The 18,901-nt window shown below is 24.2% G+C and overlaps 3 protein-coding genes across 8 annotated transcripts in view; 2 read left to right on the top strand and 1 right to left on the bottom strand.

The window, feature by feature from the left end:
- Positions 1 to 262: 262 nt before the first annotated feature.
- Positions 263 to 18,901, bottom strand: part of LOC127280606 (uncharacterized) — a 263,749-nt gene continuing 245,110 nt past the window's right edge. For 2 of the 3 annotated variants that reach the window (XM_051303726.1, XM_051303727.1), the window contains 10 exons: positions 12,616 to 12,770; positions 11,841 to 11,995; positions 11,071 to 11,225; positions 10,288 to 10,451; positions 9,501 to 9,674; positions 8,451 to 8,624; positions 7,680 to 7,834; positions 6,889 to 7,062; positions 5,839 to 6,012; positions 263 to 4,141 (listed from right to left, as the gene is read on the bottom strand). In XM_051303726.1, the coding sequence (XP_051159683.1) occupies positions 263 to 3,892 (3,630 nt within the window). In that variant the 5' untranslated portion in view covers positions 3,893 to 4,141; positions 5,839 to 6,012; positions 6,889 to 7,062; ... (5 more) ...; positions 11,841 to 11,995; positions 12,616 to 12,770. The remainder of the gene's footprint in view (positions 4,142 to 5,838; positions 6,013 to 6,888; positions 7,063 to 7,679; positions 7,835 to 8,450; positions 8,625 to 9,500; positions 9,675 to 10,287; positions 10,452 to 11,070; positions 11,226 to 11,840; positions 11,996 to 12,615; positions 12,771 to 18,901) is intronic. The other variant, XM_051303728.1, reaches the window with a different exon arrangement.
- Positions 4,759 to 18,901, top strand: part of LOC127280614 (xaa-Pro dipeptidase) — a 45,645-nt gene continuing 31,502 nt past the window's right edge. For both annotated transcript variants that reach the window (XR_007842851.1, XR_007842849.1), the window contains exon 1: positions 4,759 to 4,769. The gene's annotated coding sequence lies outside the window, so the exon portion shown is untranslated. The remainder of the gene's footprint in view (positions 4,770 to 18,901) is intronic.
- Positions 16,673 to 18,770, top strand: LOC127280637 (bolA-like protein 3). 3 transcript variants are annotated; one of them, XM_051303781.1, is made up of 6 exons: positions 16,678 to 16,802; positions 16,874 to 16,959; positions 17,294 to 17,409; positions 18,020 to 18,146; positions 18,228 to 18,316; positions 18,570 to 18,770. In XM_051303781.1, exons 3-6 carry the CDS (start codon positions 17,338 to 17,340, stop codon positions 18,633 to 18,635), a joined length of 354 nt encoding a protein of 117 aa, XP_051159738.1. In that variant the 5' UTR covers positions 16,678 to 16,802; positions 16,874 to 16,959; positions 17,294 to 17,337; the 3' UTR covers positions 18,636 to 18,770. The 3 variants fall into 3 exon arrangements, with proteins under 3 accessions (XP_051159737.1, XP_051159738.1, XP_051159739.1); XM_051303780.1 differs by having other exon boundaries at positions 16,673 to 16,959; XM_051303782.1 differs by lacking the exon at positions 16,874 to 16,959 and having other exon boundaries at positions 16,685 to 16,802.

Here is an 18,901-nt window from a genome sequence, read left to right as displayed (position 1 = left end):
AATCATTACTTGTATTTTTAACATCACATTTTGAATTCGATTCTTCACTGTTTCATTAAAATATCTACTTTACCATCTATTCAAATTGAAAAACAATTGAAATAACCGCGCGAAAATATAATGAAATAAAAAATAGAGTTACATTAGTGGCTTTGCCTCGCTTTTCCCTACGTCCTTACGGACATGTAAAAAAGAGTCAGTATTAAACTAACCCCTTTACCCCTCATCTAGTGAGAAGACTATTGGAAAGACAAATCTCCCCCTACTCATTCCAATCTTGGATATTTTTTAACGCTCGAAAATCACTCCAATTTGGCAATTGTTCTTTATTTATTATTCCCAATTTCACAAGTCCCAAATTTAAAATGTTTCTACCCGCGTTTACATCACGATTCCATGAGATTTTACATGATGCACAATAAGCTGTTCTGTTTCTGAAAATGTCCATGTTTTCGTTGCAAGTGCTGCAAAGTTTTGTGGTTCGATGTTCATCGATAAAAACAATTCGTAAATTTGGATATTTAGATTGCTTTTCGATTAATCTCCTCACAACTTTTCTTAACGGCATCCGCACGTGGCCACGCATCCATGGTGATATTTCAGGTGATCCAATCACCAACAGTTGTTTCCTCTTTACATCGCCAACCATGTAATTTGCTAAGAGATCTGTTTCACGTTGTACTGACATGTACTTGTCCCATTTCAAAGCCGCTATTTTTCGTTTTTCAAAATAAGGTTGGTTTCGTTTTAGCGCTGTCAATAAATATTCTGTTGATATTAAAATTTGTTGAGGATCTTTGTGATTTACTTTGTCACGATATTTTTCACTTACTTGCAAATCGTGATAATATTTTTTATAATTTTTTGTCTCATTATAAAGAATGCTTTGTCTCTTATTCTCCTGAGTTTGCCATCTGTAAGATTTTGTAGAAATTTTTATATGTTTATCTATACATTTAATATCGAAATTATCATTCATTTTTCTTTCTACTCCAGCAAATCCAAATTTCAAACCTGGGTCAAGACCCTTGAACACTTCATATTTTGTTAAATCTCGCGATTCTTGTTGCTGTAAAGGAGAAAAATTTGTTATATTTTTTGGTTTAACAAGATTATAAATTACAGACACAGCCACACCATCCGTCATTATTGTTTTGGAAAATTTCAATTTCTCTTTGTTGACTTGTATTTTAGATATGTCAAACATGTTGTTCCATCTTTCATCATTTTCATTAATTTTCTCCGGACGTCGTTGATTTTTAATGTCTTGATGTCGTTTGTTCTCCAATTGTATTTCCTTTTTGATTGGAGTCAATTTTTTTGTAATTTCTTTTATTTGATTTTTTATGTTTGACAATTCTTCTGAATTTTTTGGATTATTTGCTTTTTCCAAATATTGAAAATTTCTTTCCAAACCAATTTTTTCAGCATGCAGCAACTTTGATTTTTCTTTTAATGGCGAAATAATGTCTTTGTGCATGAGTTCTTGTGCTGTAATTTCATTGACGGTAAACTTTTCCGGTGCTTTTTTAGTACATGTATAATCTGGTGCTACTTTTTTCAATTCATTTTCCAACAGTTTTAACGCCGTATTCGTGTACGTTATGTACTTTAGACCAGGACTCATGATTGGTACAAGAATAAAACTTTTGATTCCTTCACGTGCAAAATAATCTTGTAAACGATGAAAAAATATAAAAAATTTGTGACATTCCTTTCTTCTTTTAAGATCTCGAAAATCCAAATTTTCCAAATTCAAGGCCTTCAGAGTTTCATTATCACATTCATTGTATTTGAGAAGATTGTCAAGTTTTGTTTTAATGATTTTCCTATGATTCAATTCTTCCTCCTCTTCATTGTCCTGCACTTTTTTTGTGGCCTCTTTAGAATTAATAATTTTACTTTTTTTTGTCGATGGCTTCGATGATTTATTCTTACGTGATGGTTTTTCCCAGTTTTTGTTGTTTTTTTTTAATGTTAAACGTTCTCGATATTTTTTACCTCTATTTTTGCCTTTTGGAGGTAAATCATAAACAATTTGTCTTTGTATTATATCGCGATTTTGTTTTAATTTTTTAACGTTTCTAAAAATTAATTTTTCCACATGCGGCTCATAGGGATGTAACCTTTCTAATTCAGCACGTCTTGCTCTTCTTTCTTCTCGATACAGTTGTTTTATTTTTTTCTTTTTTTTTGCCCACTTCTCCCTTTTTTTCTTGTTACGTAATCTACGAATTAATTTTTTTTCACGGTAAACTCTTGTTCGCTCCTGTTGGCGTTCTGTAGTTTCCTTTTTATTCAATTTCATTGTAGATTTGTTTTTTTTAAATAATTCATGTTTGAAGAACGTAGCAAGTCGACTCCTGGCATGATAATGAAGATTTGTCAAGTAATTGACATTTAATTGAATTGCCATTTCCTGTATTTGAGAAGAGAGATTTGTGCAATTAAATAATTCAAATTTGCCACCCATGAACTCACTAAACTGAGGAATAAATTCATTTTTCAATTTATTATGCATTTCTTTTTTTGCATCAGTTCTTGGTTCTGTAGAATTTTCTTTAAACAACGGAAATATTGAATTATAATCGGGACCTTGTTCGGACCAGATTTTACGTAAATAATCATTTGTGGGATGACGAAGTGCAAAGTTTATAAAAATTGTAACCAATATAGTCATTCTCGATAGCACTTTCACTTGATTAATGACCAAATCCCGAAGTTCTGGACAGCAACAAAAAGAATCAGAAAAACCAGTCTTTATCGTAAATTTTGTTTGAAGTTTTAAATCTTCATCATCATCATCATCATCATCATCATCATCGTCGTTGTCGTCTACTGCTGTTGTTGATGATTTATCGACTTTTTGAGGTGTTTCTTTTTTGTTTTTCAATGATTGTTTTTTGGGAGTCTTTTTACGGGTATTCTGTATTTTATCAGTAGTTTTCTTCATTGACTTCTTTGTGACCATTGATATAAATGAAACTGCATCTTGTACATCAGCTTGTTTACTTGTTGACGGTTGTGGTTCGTTGGCATAATTTTTTTGTGTCGATAACGATTTTGGTAATTCAAATTTCTCTGTTGGCGTGTTTTTTTCATTTTCAGCTTCGTTTGTTGTTTTTTCGCTTCTTTTATCACTGCCTAAATTTAATTTAAATCGCTTCCTTGGAATTGGACAGCGTTGAAATTCATTTTCTTCACCCAAATCGCCAGATTCACTTGATTCAATATTTAAAAGATTTAAATTTTTTTGCCACGACAAAGTTCTATCGTCATTGTTGATGTTTGATATAAAAGGCTGAGAATTGTCATTAATTGACATTACAGTATTTTCGTCGTTAAGAAAAGGTTGCTCAGGTTGTCGATGATCAGCGGAGATGTCTTCTTGAAGAGATTGATCTTGACGGTAAACAAAATTGAAACTTGGCAATGCATTTGGCTCTTGATTTAAATGTGCGTCTTGTTGAAGAGGAAACAACTGTTGATGATTCGTGGGTATTATTTCTTGAGATTGATCTTGACGGTAAACAAAATTAACACTTGTAGATGCACTTTGTTCTTGATTTAAATGTTCTTCATCACGCGGAGGAAACAACTGTCGACGTACTCGATTCACATTACAATTCTGACCATTGTCAGATTGTTGACAACGACGCGGAAATAAGGGAGTAAATCTACTGTACACTGTACGAATACGATTACTATCAACACTATTTGAATTATGATTACTGCCCGAATTATTATCACTACGCCTTGGCAACAATGGAACAAATTGTCGCGAAACATTGCGTCTATTAATCGCATTTATTTGTTCAACGCGACGTTGTGCATTTTCAATATCTGCACGTGATGGAGGAGATTTGTTTGTTTCTTTTTTCTTATCACTCATTACAATAATAAATGTTAAACAATTAACTAAAATCTATCTTAAAACTATATACATGTACAATAACACGGTTTATCAAAAAAAGTTTCTATAATGACATTCGATAATGTTTTTTGCACGACACACGCAGAATCTTGTCCAATGCAGCAAAGCAAAGTTTCCTTACAACATTCAGCAAAAGCATTGTTGACAACAAATTCAATTAAAACTCCAATAATGATCCAAGTTGATAGACTCGTAACACAACAAGACCTGAGTAAAAAAATAATAATATAATATTTAATAAATTAATAATTTTAATATTTCTTAATATTTAAATATAAAAAAAATTAAAATGGCAATAAGTAATAAGTGAGGGTCAGATAGCAAAAGTGGAGTAAAATTTGAGTGCGAACAAAAGTGTGATATAAAAAAATTGCGAGCAAAAATGGGTTTTTATAGTAATTTCAGGTTTAAAATATTTATTTAAATAATAATTTTAAAAGAAAATGTTCCCATCATTAGACTTGACGGAATTTTTGTAGTGTCAAATTAAAAACTATTGTTACCCCCTAACGTTACAAAATTCACAAAATAAGTGAATTTAAATTTTATGTAAAATTTAATTTAACTTTAGAGGTTAGTGTTGCAAAAATACATTTTTAAACAAAACATATATATTGTTAGAAAAAACATTTTTTATTTATAACTTGATATGAAATTTCAATTGAGAATTATAATTGATAATAATATATTCACATATATTATATGCATATTCAATTTGTGAACTTTTTTATTTATAACACCTATTTTAATAAATATTAATTGATAAAATCTATTTAATAATTAATTTTTGTCATTTTTTCAATTGGTCAATTTTCTTCTATTTTTTTGCACTTTAGTTGTTCAAGAAATTATATTTTTTTAATTAATGCAAAAAATAATATTTTTTCACCTTTCAAAATCTGATAGATTATTTTTAAATAGTCAAATTTTCGAAAAACTAAAACATTTTTTTAAAAAAAGACAAATTTGACAAATTTTTCATTTTTTTTTCTTTTTTTCAAGTTTTTTTTTTTTTATTTTATCAAAAAATCAGTAAAACTATTGTTTTCCTTACTAAAAACCAATATAAATCACTATATATAATTAGTTTTATGTCAAATAGAAACCTTTTTACATAAGTTTGAAGGGTGTATGGACACCCCAGTTACCCTTTAGAGGGTGAGAAAATTCAGTTTCTTTTTATAGGGTTAATAGAATTGTCTTAAAAATTTAGCTTAGAAGAATTTCTGTCAAATGACTACATTATCAAATAAAAATTAGATTCTATAGAAATTTTTTGAATAAAACTTTTGTTAAATGAGAATTTTTTTATATAGAAATTCTTTTAATTGGAAATTCTGTTTATTAAAACACTTTTAAGTGAATATTTGGATAAATAGAACTTCGACAAAAGAACAATTCTAATACATTAAAAATTTTTTTATATGGAAATTGTATTACTTGAAAATTCGATATATTAGAAAATCTGCTCTATCACAGTCCAGTTAAATAGAAATTCTACAAAATCAGAAATTTGTTAAATAGTAATTTTTTTATATTAAAATTGGGCTCATTAGAAAATCTTTTTTTTTTAATTCTACTAAATGTAAATTCGATAATTTTTAATTTGACACCAAAAAAGATCCGCCAAATCTAATGAAGGGAATATTCATGCGTCCCAAAGAATAGTCATCAATATCTCTTCTAAATAGATAAATTAATCAAAATATCTTAACCCGTTTTTGCTCGCAACCCATTTTTACTCCCATTCAAATTATAACCCACTTTTACTATCAGCCTCTCAAGTAAAAATGTGAACAATATCGATTGTGTTATCCCATCTGCGGTTAGATCCGAGATATCTCGGGGTAAATAATTTTAGTGAAATCCATGCAAAATCTCAATATTTTATTAAAAATTCTTACCTCACACTAATGCCGAAAATAACAAGTGAAATGCAGGATATCCAAGAACACCGGTAAGTGACGATGCAATTGATTCTTTCAAAACGCAAAAACGGTGACTGACAATGCAACTGATTACTTCAAATCAGAACGATGATTGACGATGAAACTGAGGATTTCCAATCAACACTATAACTGCAAGGTGAAAATAAAACTATAGAAATTGTTTTTTCTAGTTAAACAAACACTATTTTATAAGAATAAATAGATAAAATACTTTTAATAGGTTTACAAATATTTTTTAAATATAATAATATTTACTGATAGACACATTTTTGAGTTTTTTTTTAATATGTGACGTGATCTGAAGAAAGGGACTTTAAAAGATAAAATTATAGGTTATGTTGTGAAATTTTAAAGTGAAAATACACAAAGAAGTTCAACTTGTAATGCAAAATAATATTAATATATCTTCTTTACATTCAAAATATTCAATAAATCTGATATCAGTCTTACAAAATCAAAAATAAACTTTTAGTTCAAGTAAAACTGTCGTAAACACAACCTACAATTCATTTGCTTCTAATGTCCCTTTCTTCAGATTGTATTACATATTAAATTGGTTAAAAATTTGAAAAAAGAAAATAAAATTGTGGTAATAATATTTTTTAGTTAAACATACTCAATTTTATAAGAATAAATGCAAAAAATAATTTTTAAAAATAATTCTGTTTACCCATGGACGATTTTTTTTTTTTTATTTTTTTCCACAAAATTGACTTGAAATTTGGAAAAAGAAAATAAAATTATGGAAATAATTTTTTCCAGTTAAATAAATTCTATTTTATAAGAATAAATTAATAATAATATAATAATATTCAATAAATTAATAAATTTAATCTTTTTGAATATTTAAATATTAAAAAAATTAAAATGGCAATATGTTATAATTGAAAATAAGAATAATATCGATTGTGTAATCCCTTTACATTTATACCCGCAATATCGCGGGGAATATAATATTAGGAAAATCCAATCAAAATCCCAATATTTTTTATTAAAAATTCTTACCTCACACGAAAGCAGAAAATGACAAGTGAAATGCAGGATATCCAAGAATACCGGTAAGTGACGTTGCAATTGATTCTTTCAAAACGCAAAAATGGTAACTGACAATGCAACTGATTATTTCAAATCAGAACGATGATTGACGATGAAACAGAGGATTTCCAATCAAAACGGTTGCTGCAAGGTGAAAATAAAACTATAGAAATTGTTTTTTCTAGTTAAACAAACACTATTTTATAAAAATAAATAGATAAAATACTTTTAATAGGTTTACAAATATTTTTTAAATAGAATAATATTTATTGATAGACACATTTTTAAGTTTCTTTTTTTTGAAAATAATTGGTTAAAAATTTGGAAAAAGAAAATAAAATTGTGGTAATAATATTTTTTAGTTAAACATACTCAATTTTATAAGAATAAATGCAAAAAATAATTTTTAAAAATAATTCTGTTTACCCATGGACGATTTTTTTTTTTTATTTTTTTCCACAAAATTGATTTGAAATTTGGAAAAAGAAAATAAAATTATGGAAATAATTTTTTTCCAGTTAAAGAAATTCTATTTTATAAGAATAAATTAATAATAATATAATAATATTCAATAAATTAATAAATTTTATCTTTTTGAATATTTAAATATTAAAAAAATTAAAATGGCAATATGTTATAATTGAAAATAAGAATAATATCGATTGTGTAATCCCTTTACATTTATACCCGCAATATCGCGGGGAATATAATATTAGGAAAATCCAATCAAAATCTCAATATTTTTTATTAAAAATTCTTACCTCACACGAAAGCAGAAAATGACAAGTGAAATGCAGAATATCCAAGAATACCGGTAAGTGACGATGCAATTGATTCTTTCAAAACGCAAAAACGGTATCTTCAAATCAGAACGATGATTGACGATGAAACTGAGGATTTCCAAATAAAACGTTAACTGCAAGAAGAAAATAATACTATAGAAATTGTTTTTTCTAGTTAAACAAACACTATTATATAAGAATAAATAGATAAAATACTTTTAATAGGTTTACAAATTTTTTTTAAATATAATAATATTTATTGATAGACACATTTTTAATTTTTTTTTTTTTGAAAATAATTTGTTAAAAATTTGAAAAAAGAAAATAAAATTGTGGTAATAATATTTTTTAGTTAAACATACTCTATTTTATAAGAATAAATGCAAAAAATAATTTTTAAAAATAATTCTGTTTACCCATGGACGATTTTTTTTTTTTATTTTTTTCCACAAAATTGACTTGAAATTTGGAAAAAGAAAATAAAATTATGGAAATAATTTTTTCCAGTTAAAGAAATTCTATTTTATAAGAATAAATTAATAATAATATAATAATATTCAATAAATTAATAAATTTAATCTTTTTGAATATTTAAATATTAAAAAAATTAAAATGGCAATATGTAATAATCGAAAATAAGAATAATATCGATTGTGTAATCCCTTTACATTTATACCCGACATATCGCGGGGTATATAATTTTAGGAAAATCCAATCAAAATCTCAATATTTTTTATTAAAAATTCTTACCTCACACGAAAGCAGAAAATGACAAGTGAAATGCAGAATATCCAAGAATACCGGTAAGTGACGATGCAATTGATTCTTTCAAAATGCAAAAACGGAAACTGACAATGCTACTGATTATTTCAAATCAGAACGATGATTGACGATGAAACAGAGGATTTCCAATCAAAACGGTTGCTGCAAGGTGAAAATAAAACTATAGAAATTGTTTTTTCTAGTTAAACAAACACTATTTTTTAAAAATAAATAGATAAAATACTTTTAATAGGTTTACAAATTTTTTTTAAATATAATAATATTTACTGATAGACACATTTTTGAGTTTTTTTTTAATATGTGACGTGATCTGAAGAAAGGGACTTCAAAAGATAAAATTATAGGTTATGTTGTGAAATTTTAAAGTGAAAATACACAAAGAAGTTCAACTTGTAATGCAAAATAATATTAATATATCTTCTTTACATTCAAAATATTCAATAAATCTGATATCAGTCTTACAAAATCAAAAATAAACTTTTAGTTCAAGTAAAACTGTCGTAAACACAACCTACAATTCATTTGCTTCTAATGTCCCTTTCTTCAGATTGTATTACATATTAAATTGGTTAAAAATTTGAAAAAAGAAAATAAAATTGTGGTAATAATATTTTTTAGTTAAACATACTCAATTTCATAAGAATAAATGCAAAAAATAATTTTTAAAAATAATTCTGTTTACCCATGGACGATTTTTTTTTTTTTATTTTTTTCCACAAAATTGACTTGAAATTTGGAAAAAGAAAATAAAATTATGGAAATAATTTTTTCCAGTTAAATAAATTCTATTTTATAAGAATAAATTAATAATAATATAATAATATTCAATAAATTAATAAATTTAATCTTTTTGAATATTTAAATATTAAAAAAATTAAAATGGCAATATGTTATAATTGAAAATAAGAATAATATCGATTGTGTAATCCCTTTACATTTATACCCGCAATATCGCGGGGAATATAATATTAGGAAAATCCAATCAAAATCCCAATATTTTTTATTAAAAATTCTTACCTCACACGAAAGCAGAAAATGACAAGTGAAATGCAGGATATCCAAGAATACCGGTAAGTGACGTTGCAATTGATTCTTTCAAAACGCAAAAATGGTAACTGACAATGCAACTGATTATTTCAAATCAGAACGATGATCGACGATGAAACAGAGGATTTCCAATCAAAACGGTTGCTGCAAGGTGAAAATAAAACTATAGAAATTGTTTTTTCTAGTTAAACAAACACTATTTTATAAAAATAAATAGATAAAATACTTTTAATAGGTTTACAAATATTTTTTAAATAGAATAATATTTATTGATAGACACATTTTTAAGTTTCTTTTTTTTGAAAATAATTGGTTAAAAATTTGGAAACAGAAAATAAAATTGTGGTAATAATATTTTTTAGTTAAACATACTCAATTTTATAAGAATAAATGCAAAAAATAATTTTTAAAAATAATTCTGTTTTCCCATGGACGATTTTTTTTTAATTTTTTTACACAAAATTGATTTGAAATTTGGAAAAAGAAAATAAAATTATGGAAATAATTTTTTCCAGTTAAACAAATTCTATTTTATAAGAATAAATTAATAATAATATAATAATATTGAATAAATTAATAAAATTAATCTTTCTTAATATTTAAATATTAAAAAAAATTAAAATGGTAATATGTAATAATTGAAAATAAGAATAATATCGATTGTGTAATCCCTTTACATTTATACCCGACATATCGCGGGGTAAATAATTTTAGTGAAATCCATGCAAAATCTCAATATTTTATTAAAAATTCTTACCTCACACTAATGCCGAAAATAACAAGTGAAATGCAGGATATCCAAGAACACCGGTAAGTGACGATGCAATTGATTCTTTCAAAACGCAAAAACGGTGACTGACAATGCAACTGATTATTTCAAATCAGAACGATGAAACTGAGGATTTCCAAATAAAACGTTAACTGTAAGAAGAAAATAATACTATAGAAATTGTTTTTTCTAGTTAAACAAACACTATTTTATAAAAATAATAAGATAAAATACTTTTAATAGGTTTACAAATATTTTTTAAATAGAATAATATTTATTGATAGACACATTTTTAAGTTTCTTTTTTTTTCGAAAATAATTGGTTAAAAATTTGAAAAAAGAAAAAAAAATTGTGGTAATAATATTTTTTAGTTAAACATACTCTATTTTATAAGAATAAATGCAAAAAATAATTTTTTTAAATAATTCTGTTTACCCATGGACGACTTTTTTTTTATTATTTTTTTCCACAAAATTGATATTAAATTTGGAAAAAGAAAATAAAATTATGGAAATAATTTTTTTCAGTTAAACAAATTCTATTTTATAAGAATAAATTAATAATAATATAATAATATTCAATAAATTAATAAATTTAATGTTTTTGAATATTTAAATATTAAAAAAATTAAAATGGCAATATGTAATAATCGAAAATAAGAATAATATCGATTGTGTAATCCCTTTACATTTGTACCCGCAATATCGCGGGGAATATAATATTAGGAAAATCCAATCAAAATCTCAATATTTTTTATTAAAAATTCTTACCTCACACGAAAGCAGAAAATGACAAGTGAAATGCAGGATATCCAAGAATACCGGTAAGTGACAATGCAATTGATTCTTCCAAAACGCAAAAACGGTAACTTCAAATCAGAACGATGATTGACGATGAAACTGACGATTTCCAAATAAAACGTTAACTGCAAGAAGAAAATAATACTATAGAAATTGTTTTTTCTAGTTAAACAAACACTATTTTATATAAATAAATAGATAAAATACTTTTAATTGGTTTACAAATATTTTTTAAATATAATAATATTTATTGATAGACACATTTTTAAGTTTCTTTTTTTTTCGAAAATAATTAGTTAAAAATTTGAAAAAAGAAAAAAAAATTGTAGTAATAAAATTTTTTAGTTAAACATACTCTATTTTATAAGAATAAATGCAAAAAATAATTTTTTTAAATAATTCTGTTTACCCATGGACGACTTTTTTTTTTTATTTTTTTCCACAAAATTGATTTTAAATTTGGAAAAAGAAAATAAAATTATGGAAATAATTTTTTCCAGTTAAACAAATTCTATTTTATAAGAATAAATTAATAATAATAACATAATATTTAATAAATTAATAAATTTAATGTTTTTGAATATTTAAATATAAAAAATTAAAATAGCAATGTGTAATAATTGAAAATAAGAATAATATCGATTGTGTAATCCCTTTACATTTATACCCGCAATATCGCGGGGAATATAACATTAGGAAAATCCAATCAAAATCTCAATATTTTTTTTAAAAATTCTTACCTCACACGAAAGCAGAAAATGACAAGTGAAATGCAGGATATCCAAGAATACCGGTAAGTGACGATGCAATTGATTCTTTCAAAACGCAAAAACGGTAACTTCAAATCAGAACGATGATTGACGATGAAACTGACGATTTCCAAATAAAACGTTAACTGCAAGAAGAAAATAATACTATAGAAATTGTTTTTTCTAGTTAAACAAACACTATTTTATAAAAATAAATAGATAAAATACTTTTAATAGGTTTACAAATTTTTTTTAAATATAATAATATTTATTGATAGACACATTTTTAAGTTTCTTTTTTTTTCGAAAATAATTGGTTAAAAATTTGAAAAAAGAAAAAAAAATTGTGGTAATAATATTTTTTAGTTAAACATACTCTATTTTATAAGAATAAATGCAAAAAATAATTTTTTTAAATAATTCTGTTTACCCATGGACGACTTTTTTTTTTTATTTTTTTCCACAAAATTAATATTAAATTTGGAAAAAGAAAATAAAATTATGGAAATAATTTTTTCCAGTTAAACAAATTCTATTTTATAAGAATAAATTAATAATAATAACATAATATTTAATAAATTAATAAAATTAATCTTTCTTAATATTTAAATATTAAAAAAAAATTAAAATGGCAATATGTAATAATCGAAAATAAGAATAATATCGATTGTGTAATCCCTTTACATTTATACCCGCAATATCGCGGGGAATATAACATTAGGAAAATCCAATCAAAATCTCAATATTTTTTATTAAAAATTCTTACCTCACACGAAAGCAGAAAATGACAAGTGAAATGCAGGATATCCAAGAATACCGGTAAGTGACAATGCAATTGATTCTTCCAAAACGCAAAAACGGTAACTTCAAATCAGAACGATGATTGACGATGAAACTGACGATTTCCAAATAAAACGTTAACTGCAAGAAGAAAATAATACTATAGAAATTGTTTTTTCTAGTTAAACAAACACTATTTTATATAAATAAATAGATAAAATACTTTTAATTGGTTTACAAATATTTTTTAAATATAATAATATTTATTGATAGACACATTTTTGAGTTTTGTTTTTTTTTTGAATATGTGACGCGATCTGAAGAAAGGGACTTTAGAAACTCAAATTATAGGTTATGTTGTGAAATTTTTATTATTATTATTAATTAAGATTATTTATTTATTATTTAACTTTTCTTCAAACAATTGGAATTAAAATTTGTCAAAAAGAAACCTAATATTTACAGAATAGACCTTCTCATGCTGATCGTTCTGTCCTTATCTAGCGCATATAATGACGCATGAGTTGGAAGAGGACAGAATGATCAGCATGAAAAGGTCTATTTTAAATAATTTTATTCGAAAATTTAATAATTTTTTGAAATAAATATATATATATATATATATATATATATATATATATGTACATTATGTGTGTGACGTCACAAGTAGGCAAAATATTTTTGATCGCGAGCAAAGTAAAATAATAGAGAAAATAGCACCGATGCTTCCAGAGTGAGAAAAAATTGCACTTACATTTACGATGAATATATTTACTATTAACGATTATTCCATCATCCAATATATTATAAATTCGATTAATTTTGTAAATAAAATACAGAAATACCGAAATAATATCTATTTTTACAAAAATTTATCGATTAATAACGCAAAAATTGTGTGAACCACATTCTACGATTGTGGGGAAAAAATGACGCCAAGCCAAGCGTGCACAAAATGGGGCGGACATAGAATCTTACTATTAACGATTCTTGCATCATCCAATATATTATAAATTTGATTAATTTTGTAAATAAAATACAGAAATACCGAAATAATATCTATTTTTACAAAAATTTATCGATTAATAACGCAAAAATTGTGTGAACCACATTCTACGATTGTGGGGAAAAAATGACGCCAAGCCAAGCGTGCACAAAATGGGGCGGACATAGAATCTTACTATTAACGATTCTTGCATCATCCAATATATTATAAATTTGATTAATTTTGTAAATAAAATACAGAAATACCGAAATAATATCTATTTTTACAAAAATTTATCGATTAATAACGCAAAAATTGTGTGAACCACATTCTACGATTGTGGGGAAAAAATGACGCCAAGCCAAGCGTGCACAAAATGGGGCGGATTTTCAAGGATAAAATTTTCACGAAGCAAAAATTTACTATTTTAATTCAATTTAGAACCCGATTCTTACTTATTTGAAGAGTATTTCTGAATTTCGGACGAATAAAATAACTAACAAGAACACCGAATAGATCAATGAAAAAAATTTTAAACACTCAAATGATATTAACAAAGAATTCACTTTTTTACTTACACTTCTCTCTGCGACGAGTAGAACAATGAGGAACATGAGGAAGAAATGGTTTTAGTGGGAGTTTACTGGTAGCGCCACAAGTCGACACTTCCTGTCGTATGAAACTATACCAAAATGGCGAATTTGAATTCAAAACGATCAACTTTTAATAAGTAAATTTTAGATCTGTATTAATCTATTTTTTTCTATTTCAACACATTCATATTTTTTTTTTAATGTCAACCACCTTTTTTATAAGTGAATAAAAAACAAACAGTGAATTAAAAAAACAATAAAAAAAAAAGAGGATAAATTCAATGTAATGATTAAAGGCCTAAACAGAATAGCTTCGCGAAAGCGATATATTCGTATCCTTTTCTATCTCATGCATCTCGTTCGCGAACGACTTTCGCGAAGCTATTGTGCGTTGGCCCTTATGCTTTCAGCGTCAGAAATGCATGCACATGCGCAGTGTGAAAAATGGGAAATTTGAAATTTAAAAAATAAAATTGAAGTCTGTAAATAAAATGAAATTAAAATATTTGTTTTCATTTAATGGATATTTGTATATTATTATTATTAACTATAATAATTTCCGTATTCATTCATTCATTCCGTCTGTCCACACTTGAAGTTAGTCGTATTTTGTTCCTTTTGTTTTTCTAAAATTTTGACAATTCTTGATTTCGTAATATTTTATGGTTAACATGACGGATATTTTTATTCATCGTCATTAATTAAGTCATATATTGTAAGTGACAGTTTAAAGTAAAAAAAGATATTGTTCATTGTGTGCAGCACCAGTATATTTCCTACTTGGTATTTATAGAAAAAAAAGTTTTAATTATAATATAATTTTTATTATTATTTATAAATTTATTATATTATATATACATTTTTTTAAATATAATGATTATTACAGATAATTAGAACATTTTAACTTATAATTATTATTTATCTTTCATTATTTTTTCATTATTCATTATTATTTATTATAAATTATTATTCATAAATTTATTATTATTAATTTGTTTTTATTATTAATTATTAAATTGTTATATTTTTTTATCTATAAACAATATAAAAATAGTTTGCTTTTTTAAAAAATTTTCAATTTGATTTTAATTTTTAATTTAAGTTTAAAGTTTAAAACATTACAAATTTTTTTTAGGTTTTATTTTTTCAAAATTTTTAAATATTTTTTAATTTAATTTTTTACTTTTTAAAATATAATTAATAATTTTCTGTTAATTTAAATTTTTTTTTTGATTACATAATTTTTTAATATTTATTAATTATCAGTTAATTAAATTTTTTGAAAAAAAAACATTTTAAAATTTTCATTTGCAACGAAATATTTATAGAAAATACAAAAAAATATTTAGCATAATTAATTTTTTGTAATTTGAAAGATTATAAAAAATTCATTGAACATTAACTTTATCAAAAATATTTATTTCTAAAACTTTAATATTTATATTTTAAAATTTTTACTTAAATTTATTTATTTATATAACATCAAACTCATTTTTTTCTGTGTATAAATAAATGATAACGTGAAAATTAGAAATATACCTATTATTAATTTAATACTCCACTGATGCAGAATTATTATTATTATTATTATTATTATTATTATTATTATTATTATTATTATTATTATTATTATTATTATTATTATTATTATTATTATTTTAAAATAACCATTGCAATTAAAGTTGGACGCGCGCTTGCGCGCGTGTAATTTTGCTAGTTTTATAATAATTTCTTTTTATTTTGTAATTGTATTTTTAATTATTAATAATATTTAAAAGTACATTTTTTTATTGTTTAATTGTATTTTAAATTAATAATAATATACATTATATTGATATACATACATATATTGTTTACAAACATTTTTTAAGAATAACAATATTTACCAATAGACAAATTTTGGAGTTATTTTATTGAATAAAATATATAACATTTTTGTTGACATTTGATGCGCTTGAAGTTAGAAATCCTTCATGTCTAAAGGTAATGCAGATTTTCATTTTCAACTGTTTTTACAAAACATTTTTTAAACGGCTTTGCCCCCAATGACAAACATTTTTTATTTTTAAAATTTCACTTATATAAATAAAAAAATGAATTTAAATTTAATGCAGATCGTGTAGATAAATGATTCATTTATTCAATCGAAATATTTTTAAGACCCAAGTGCTTAAAACTATTTTTTAAATTTGAATCTTCGATCAACGAAATTTTCATTTCTTCCTTGCAAAAACTATTTTTATATTATATTTCTTATTGTACTTAATATTTTCGAGTTTTTTTCTTTTCTAATTAATTGCTTTAATCATATTAATAATAAACTGTAAACAAAAATTGTATTAGATAAGAAAGAAGGAAGATATTTTGAAAAACGCCTTTGCCCCACATAGCGGCTTTGCCCCGCTCTCCCCTACACTCCTACACTATAATGCATGATTGGAAAAATTCTGAAAAATTCTTGCAAGAATTTTTCAGAATAAAAGTAGGGTTATGGTGTGGTCTCGTGCATGGCTCTCGTGCTTAGCAACAAAACTTTGCAAAGATCGCTCAGCATAATTACATTCTTTTTTTTAAATAAAAATAAGAAACATGACAGTGGGTATTCATTTCAACTCTTTTAATATAATTGCTCTCAAATGTAATTTTAGTCACTAATTTACATATAGTTTAAACACCAAGTTTTAAAACACGAGCAACTAGGTTCGTTTTTCTCGGTTTCACTATATATACATATATACCTATATATTTAAAGGTAAGTTAAAATGCATCTTATTTTTAATATCAATAAATACTATTATTCGAATTCTTTTAAATTCTGTATCATATTTTTTTGTTGCAATTATTTAAAAATGAATTTTTATTGAATATAGAGATTAAAATCATAACCTCAAAGTTAGATTATCATTATAATTTTTTAATGAAAAATGTTTATATTCTTGGGAAATAATAAGCTATAATTATTATTTATTTTAACTATCTGATATTAATATTAATGTTTTATTAAAAGAAAAATTTTTTAACAATAGTTTATAATATAGTTAATAAATATGTAATAATATTGTTGGCCGGTAATTTTGTTTTTTCAGAAGACAATTGAAAGTCTATAAATTGTCAAAAAAAAAAAAACCTCATGACTGTCACATATTCCACAATTTCAACTATGTTTGCTTCTAGATTAACGTCAAAATTTCGTAAAATTTCAGTAAGTAATTCAAAAGTTTAATTAACATATAATTTTTAATTAATTTATTATAATAATTAATATAGGTAAAATTAATTAATTGGACTCTATAATATATTTATGAAATGTAATAATAATAATAAATATTTATGTCAATTAAATAATTTAATACTTAATTAATGAATTAATTTATTAATAATTAAAATATTTTTAATTTTTTTAATGACATTTATTATAATTATGTATGATAATATAATAGTTTTTTTTTGTTTTGCTTATATTCTTATTTACTACTAAATAAATGATTAATTATTATTATTTTTATTTATTAAAAGAAGTAAATTAATCTAAAAATATTTTGTTTGAAAATTAATTATTTGTAGCATCTTAAAAGATTCAGAAGACAAAAGAGAAAAAATTTTCATGTGTTTATGTCGTAAAAACCCAGTTATTATTATTAGTCTGAGAATTTCTCTTCCAATTTGATTAAAAAAAGAAAAATAAATAAAAATTACTTGTATTCTATTCTGAAAATTGAAAGTGAAAATTGTGTATTTAAGAAAAAAGAGAAAAATTAAAAAACATTTTGAATGCCTCTCAAAGAAGGATGAATAAAACAAAAATGTTGCAGCTTCTGTCACGAGTTTGGAATGGACCCAACAACGTTCTTGCCAGTAAGGAGGCTGAACAAAAAATGATCAATATTTTAAAGAATAAATTTCCAGAAGCAAAACTTATTGAAGTTACTGATGTGTCGGGTGAGTTGAAAAAAAGAAAGTTATCAAATTAAATATTTTTTATTCCATTTATTGAATTTATTTTAACTAATTTTTTAATAGGAGGTTGCGGAGCGATGTTTGAAGTTAGTGTTGTTGCTCCGGAATTTAAAGGATTGACTACTGTAAAACAACATCGAATTATTAATGAGGTAAAAACAAAATTATTAATTGTTTATCTTATCATATCTGTATATGTATATTGAATAAATTAAAAACAAATTTTATTATTATTTTTTAATGAAATTTCTTTATTTATTATGAATGTAAAAAGTTAATATTTAGGGATTTCAAAACATTTTGGACACTGAGGTATAATGAAATAATAATAAAATTATTTATTCATGTACCTAAATATTATTTTCCATATGATATTATTTTAAAAGTAATTTTATATTTTTCTAGGCCTTGAAAGAGGAAATTAAAGACATGCATGGAATTCGAATACACACGAGTATTCCTGGACCTTGAATAAACAAACGAAAGTAATATTAGATATTTAATTAAACATTGTCCTGTAATATTGTAGGAGCAACTTTTGTGACAATTAAAAATAAACATGTACATAACAAAATCACATCAAATAAATAAAATAACTTTCAAGAATTTGCTTTTTATTACATTATTACGTTGGTTATTTTAAAAATTTTATCATTATTTGTATGCATTCATATTATTGAATAATATTATAATGTTTAATTAATAAAATTTCCATTTATATATTTTACATATTTTAA

Source organism: Leptopilina boulardi, unplaced genomic scaffold (assembly GCF_019393585.1).
Source record: "Leptopilina boulardi isolate dan_hultmark-lab unplaced genomic scaffold, ZJU_Lbou_2.1 LbouV2_248, whole genome shotgun sequence".
Lineage (NCBI taxonomy): Eukaryota > Metazoa > Arthropoda > Insecta > Hymenoptera > Figitidae > Leptopilina > Leptopilina boulardi.
This window is presented reverse-complemented; position numbering and strand designations above follow the sequence as displayed.

Excerpts from the sequence above, each read along its gene's own strand:
- LOC127280637 (XM_051303780.1), top strand. The coding sequence starts at position 17,338 with ATGACTGTCACATATTCCACAATTTCAACTATGTTTGCTTCTAGATTA. Across the intron at positions 17,410-18,019 it reads CAAAATTTCGTAAAATTTCA|CTTCTGTCACGAGTTTGGAA; the intron begins GTAAGTAATTCA and ends AAAATGTTGCAG. Across the intron at positions 18,147-18,227 it reads TGAAGTTACTGATGTGTCGG|GAGGTTGCGGAGCGATGTTT; the intron begins GTGAGTTGAAAA and ends ATTTTTTAATAG.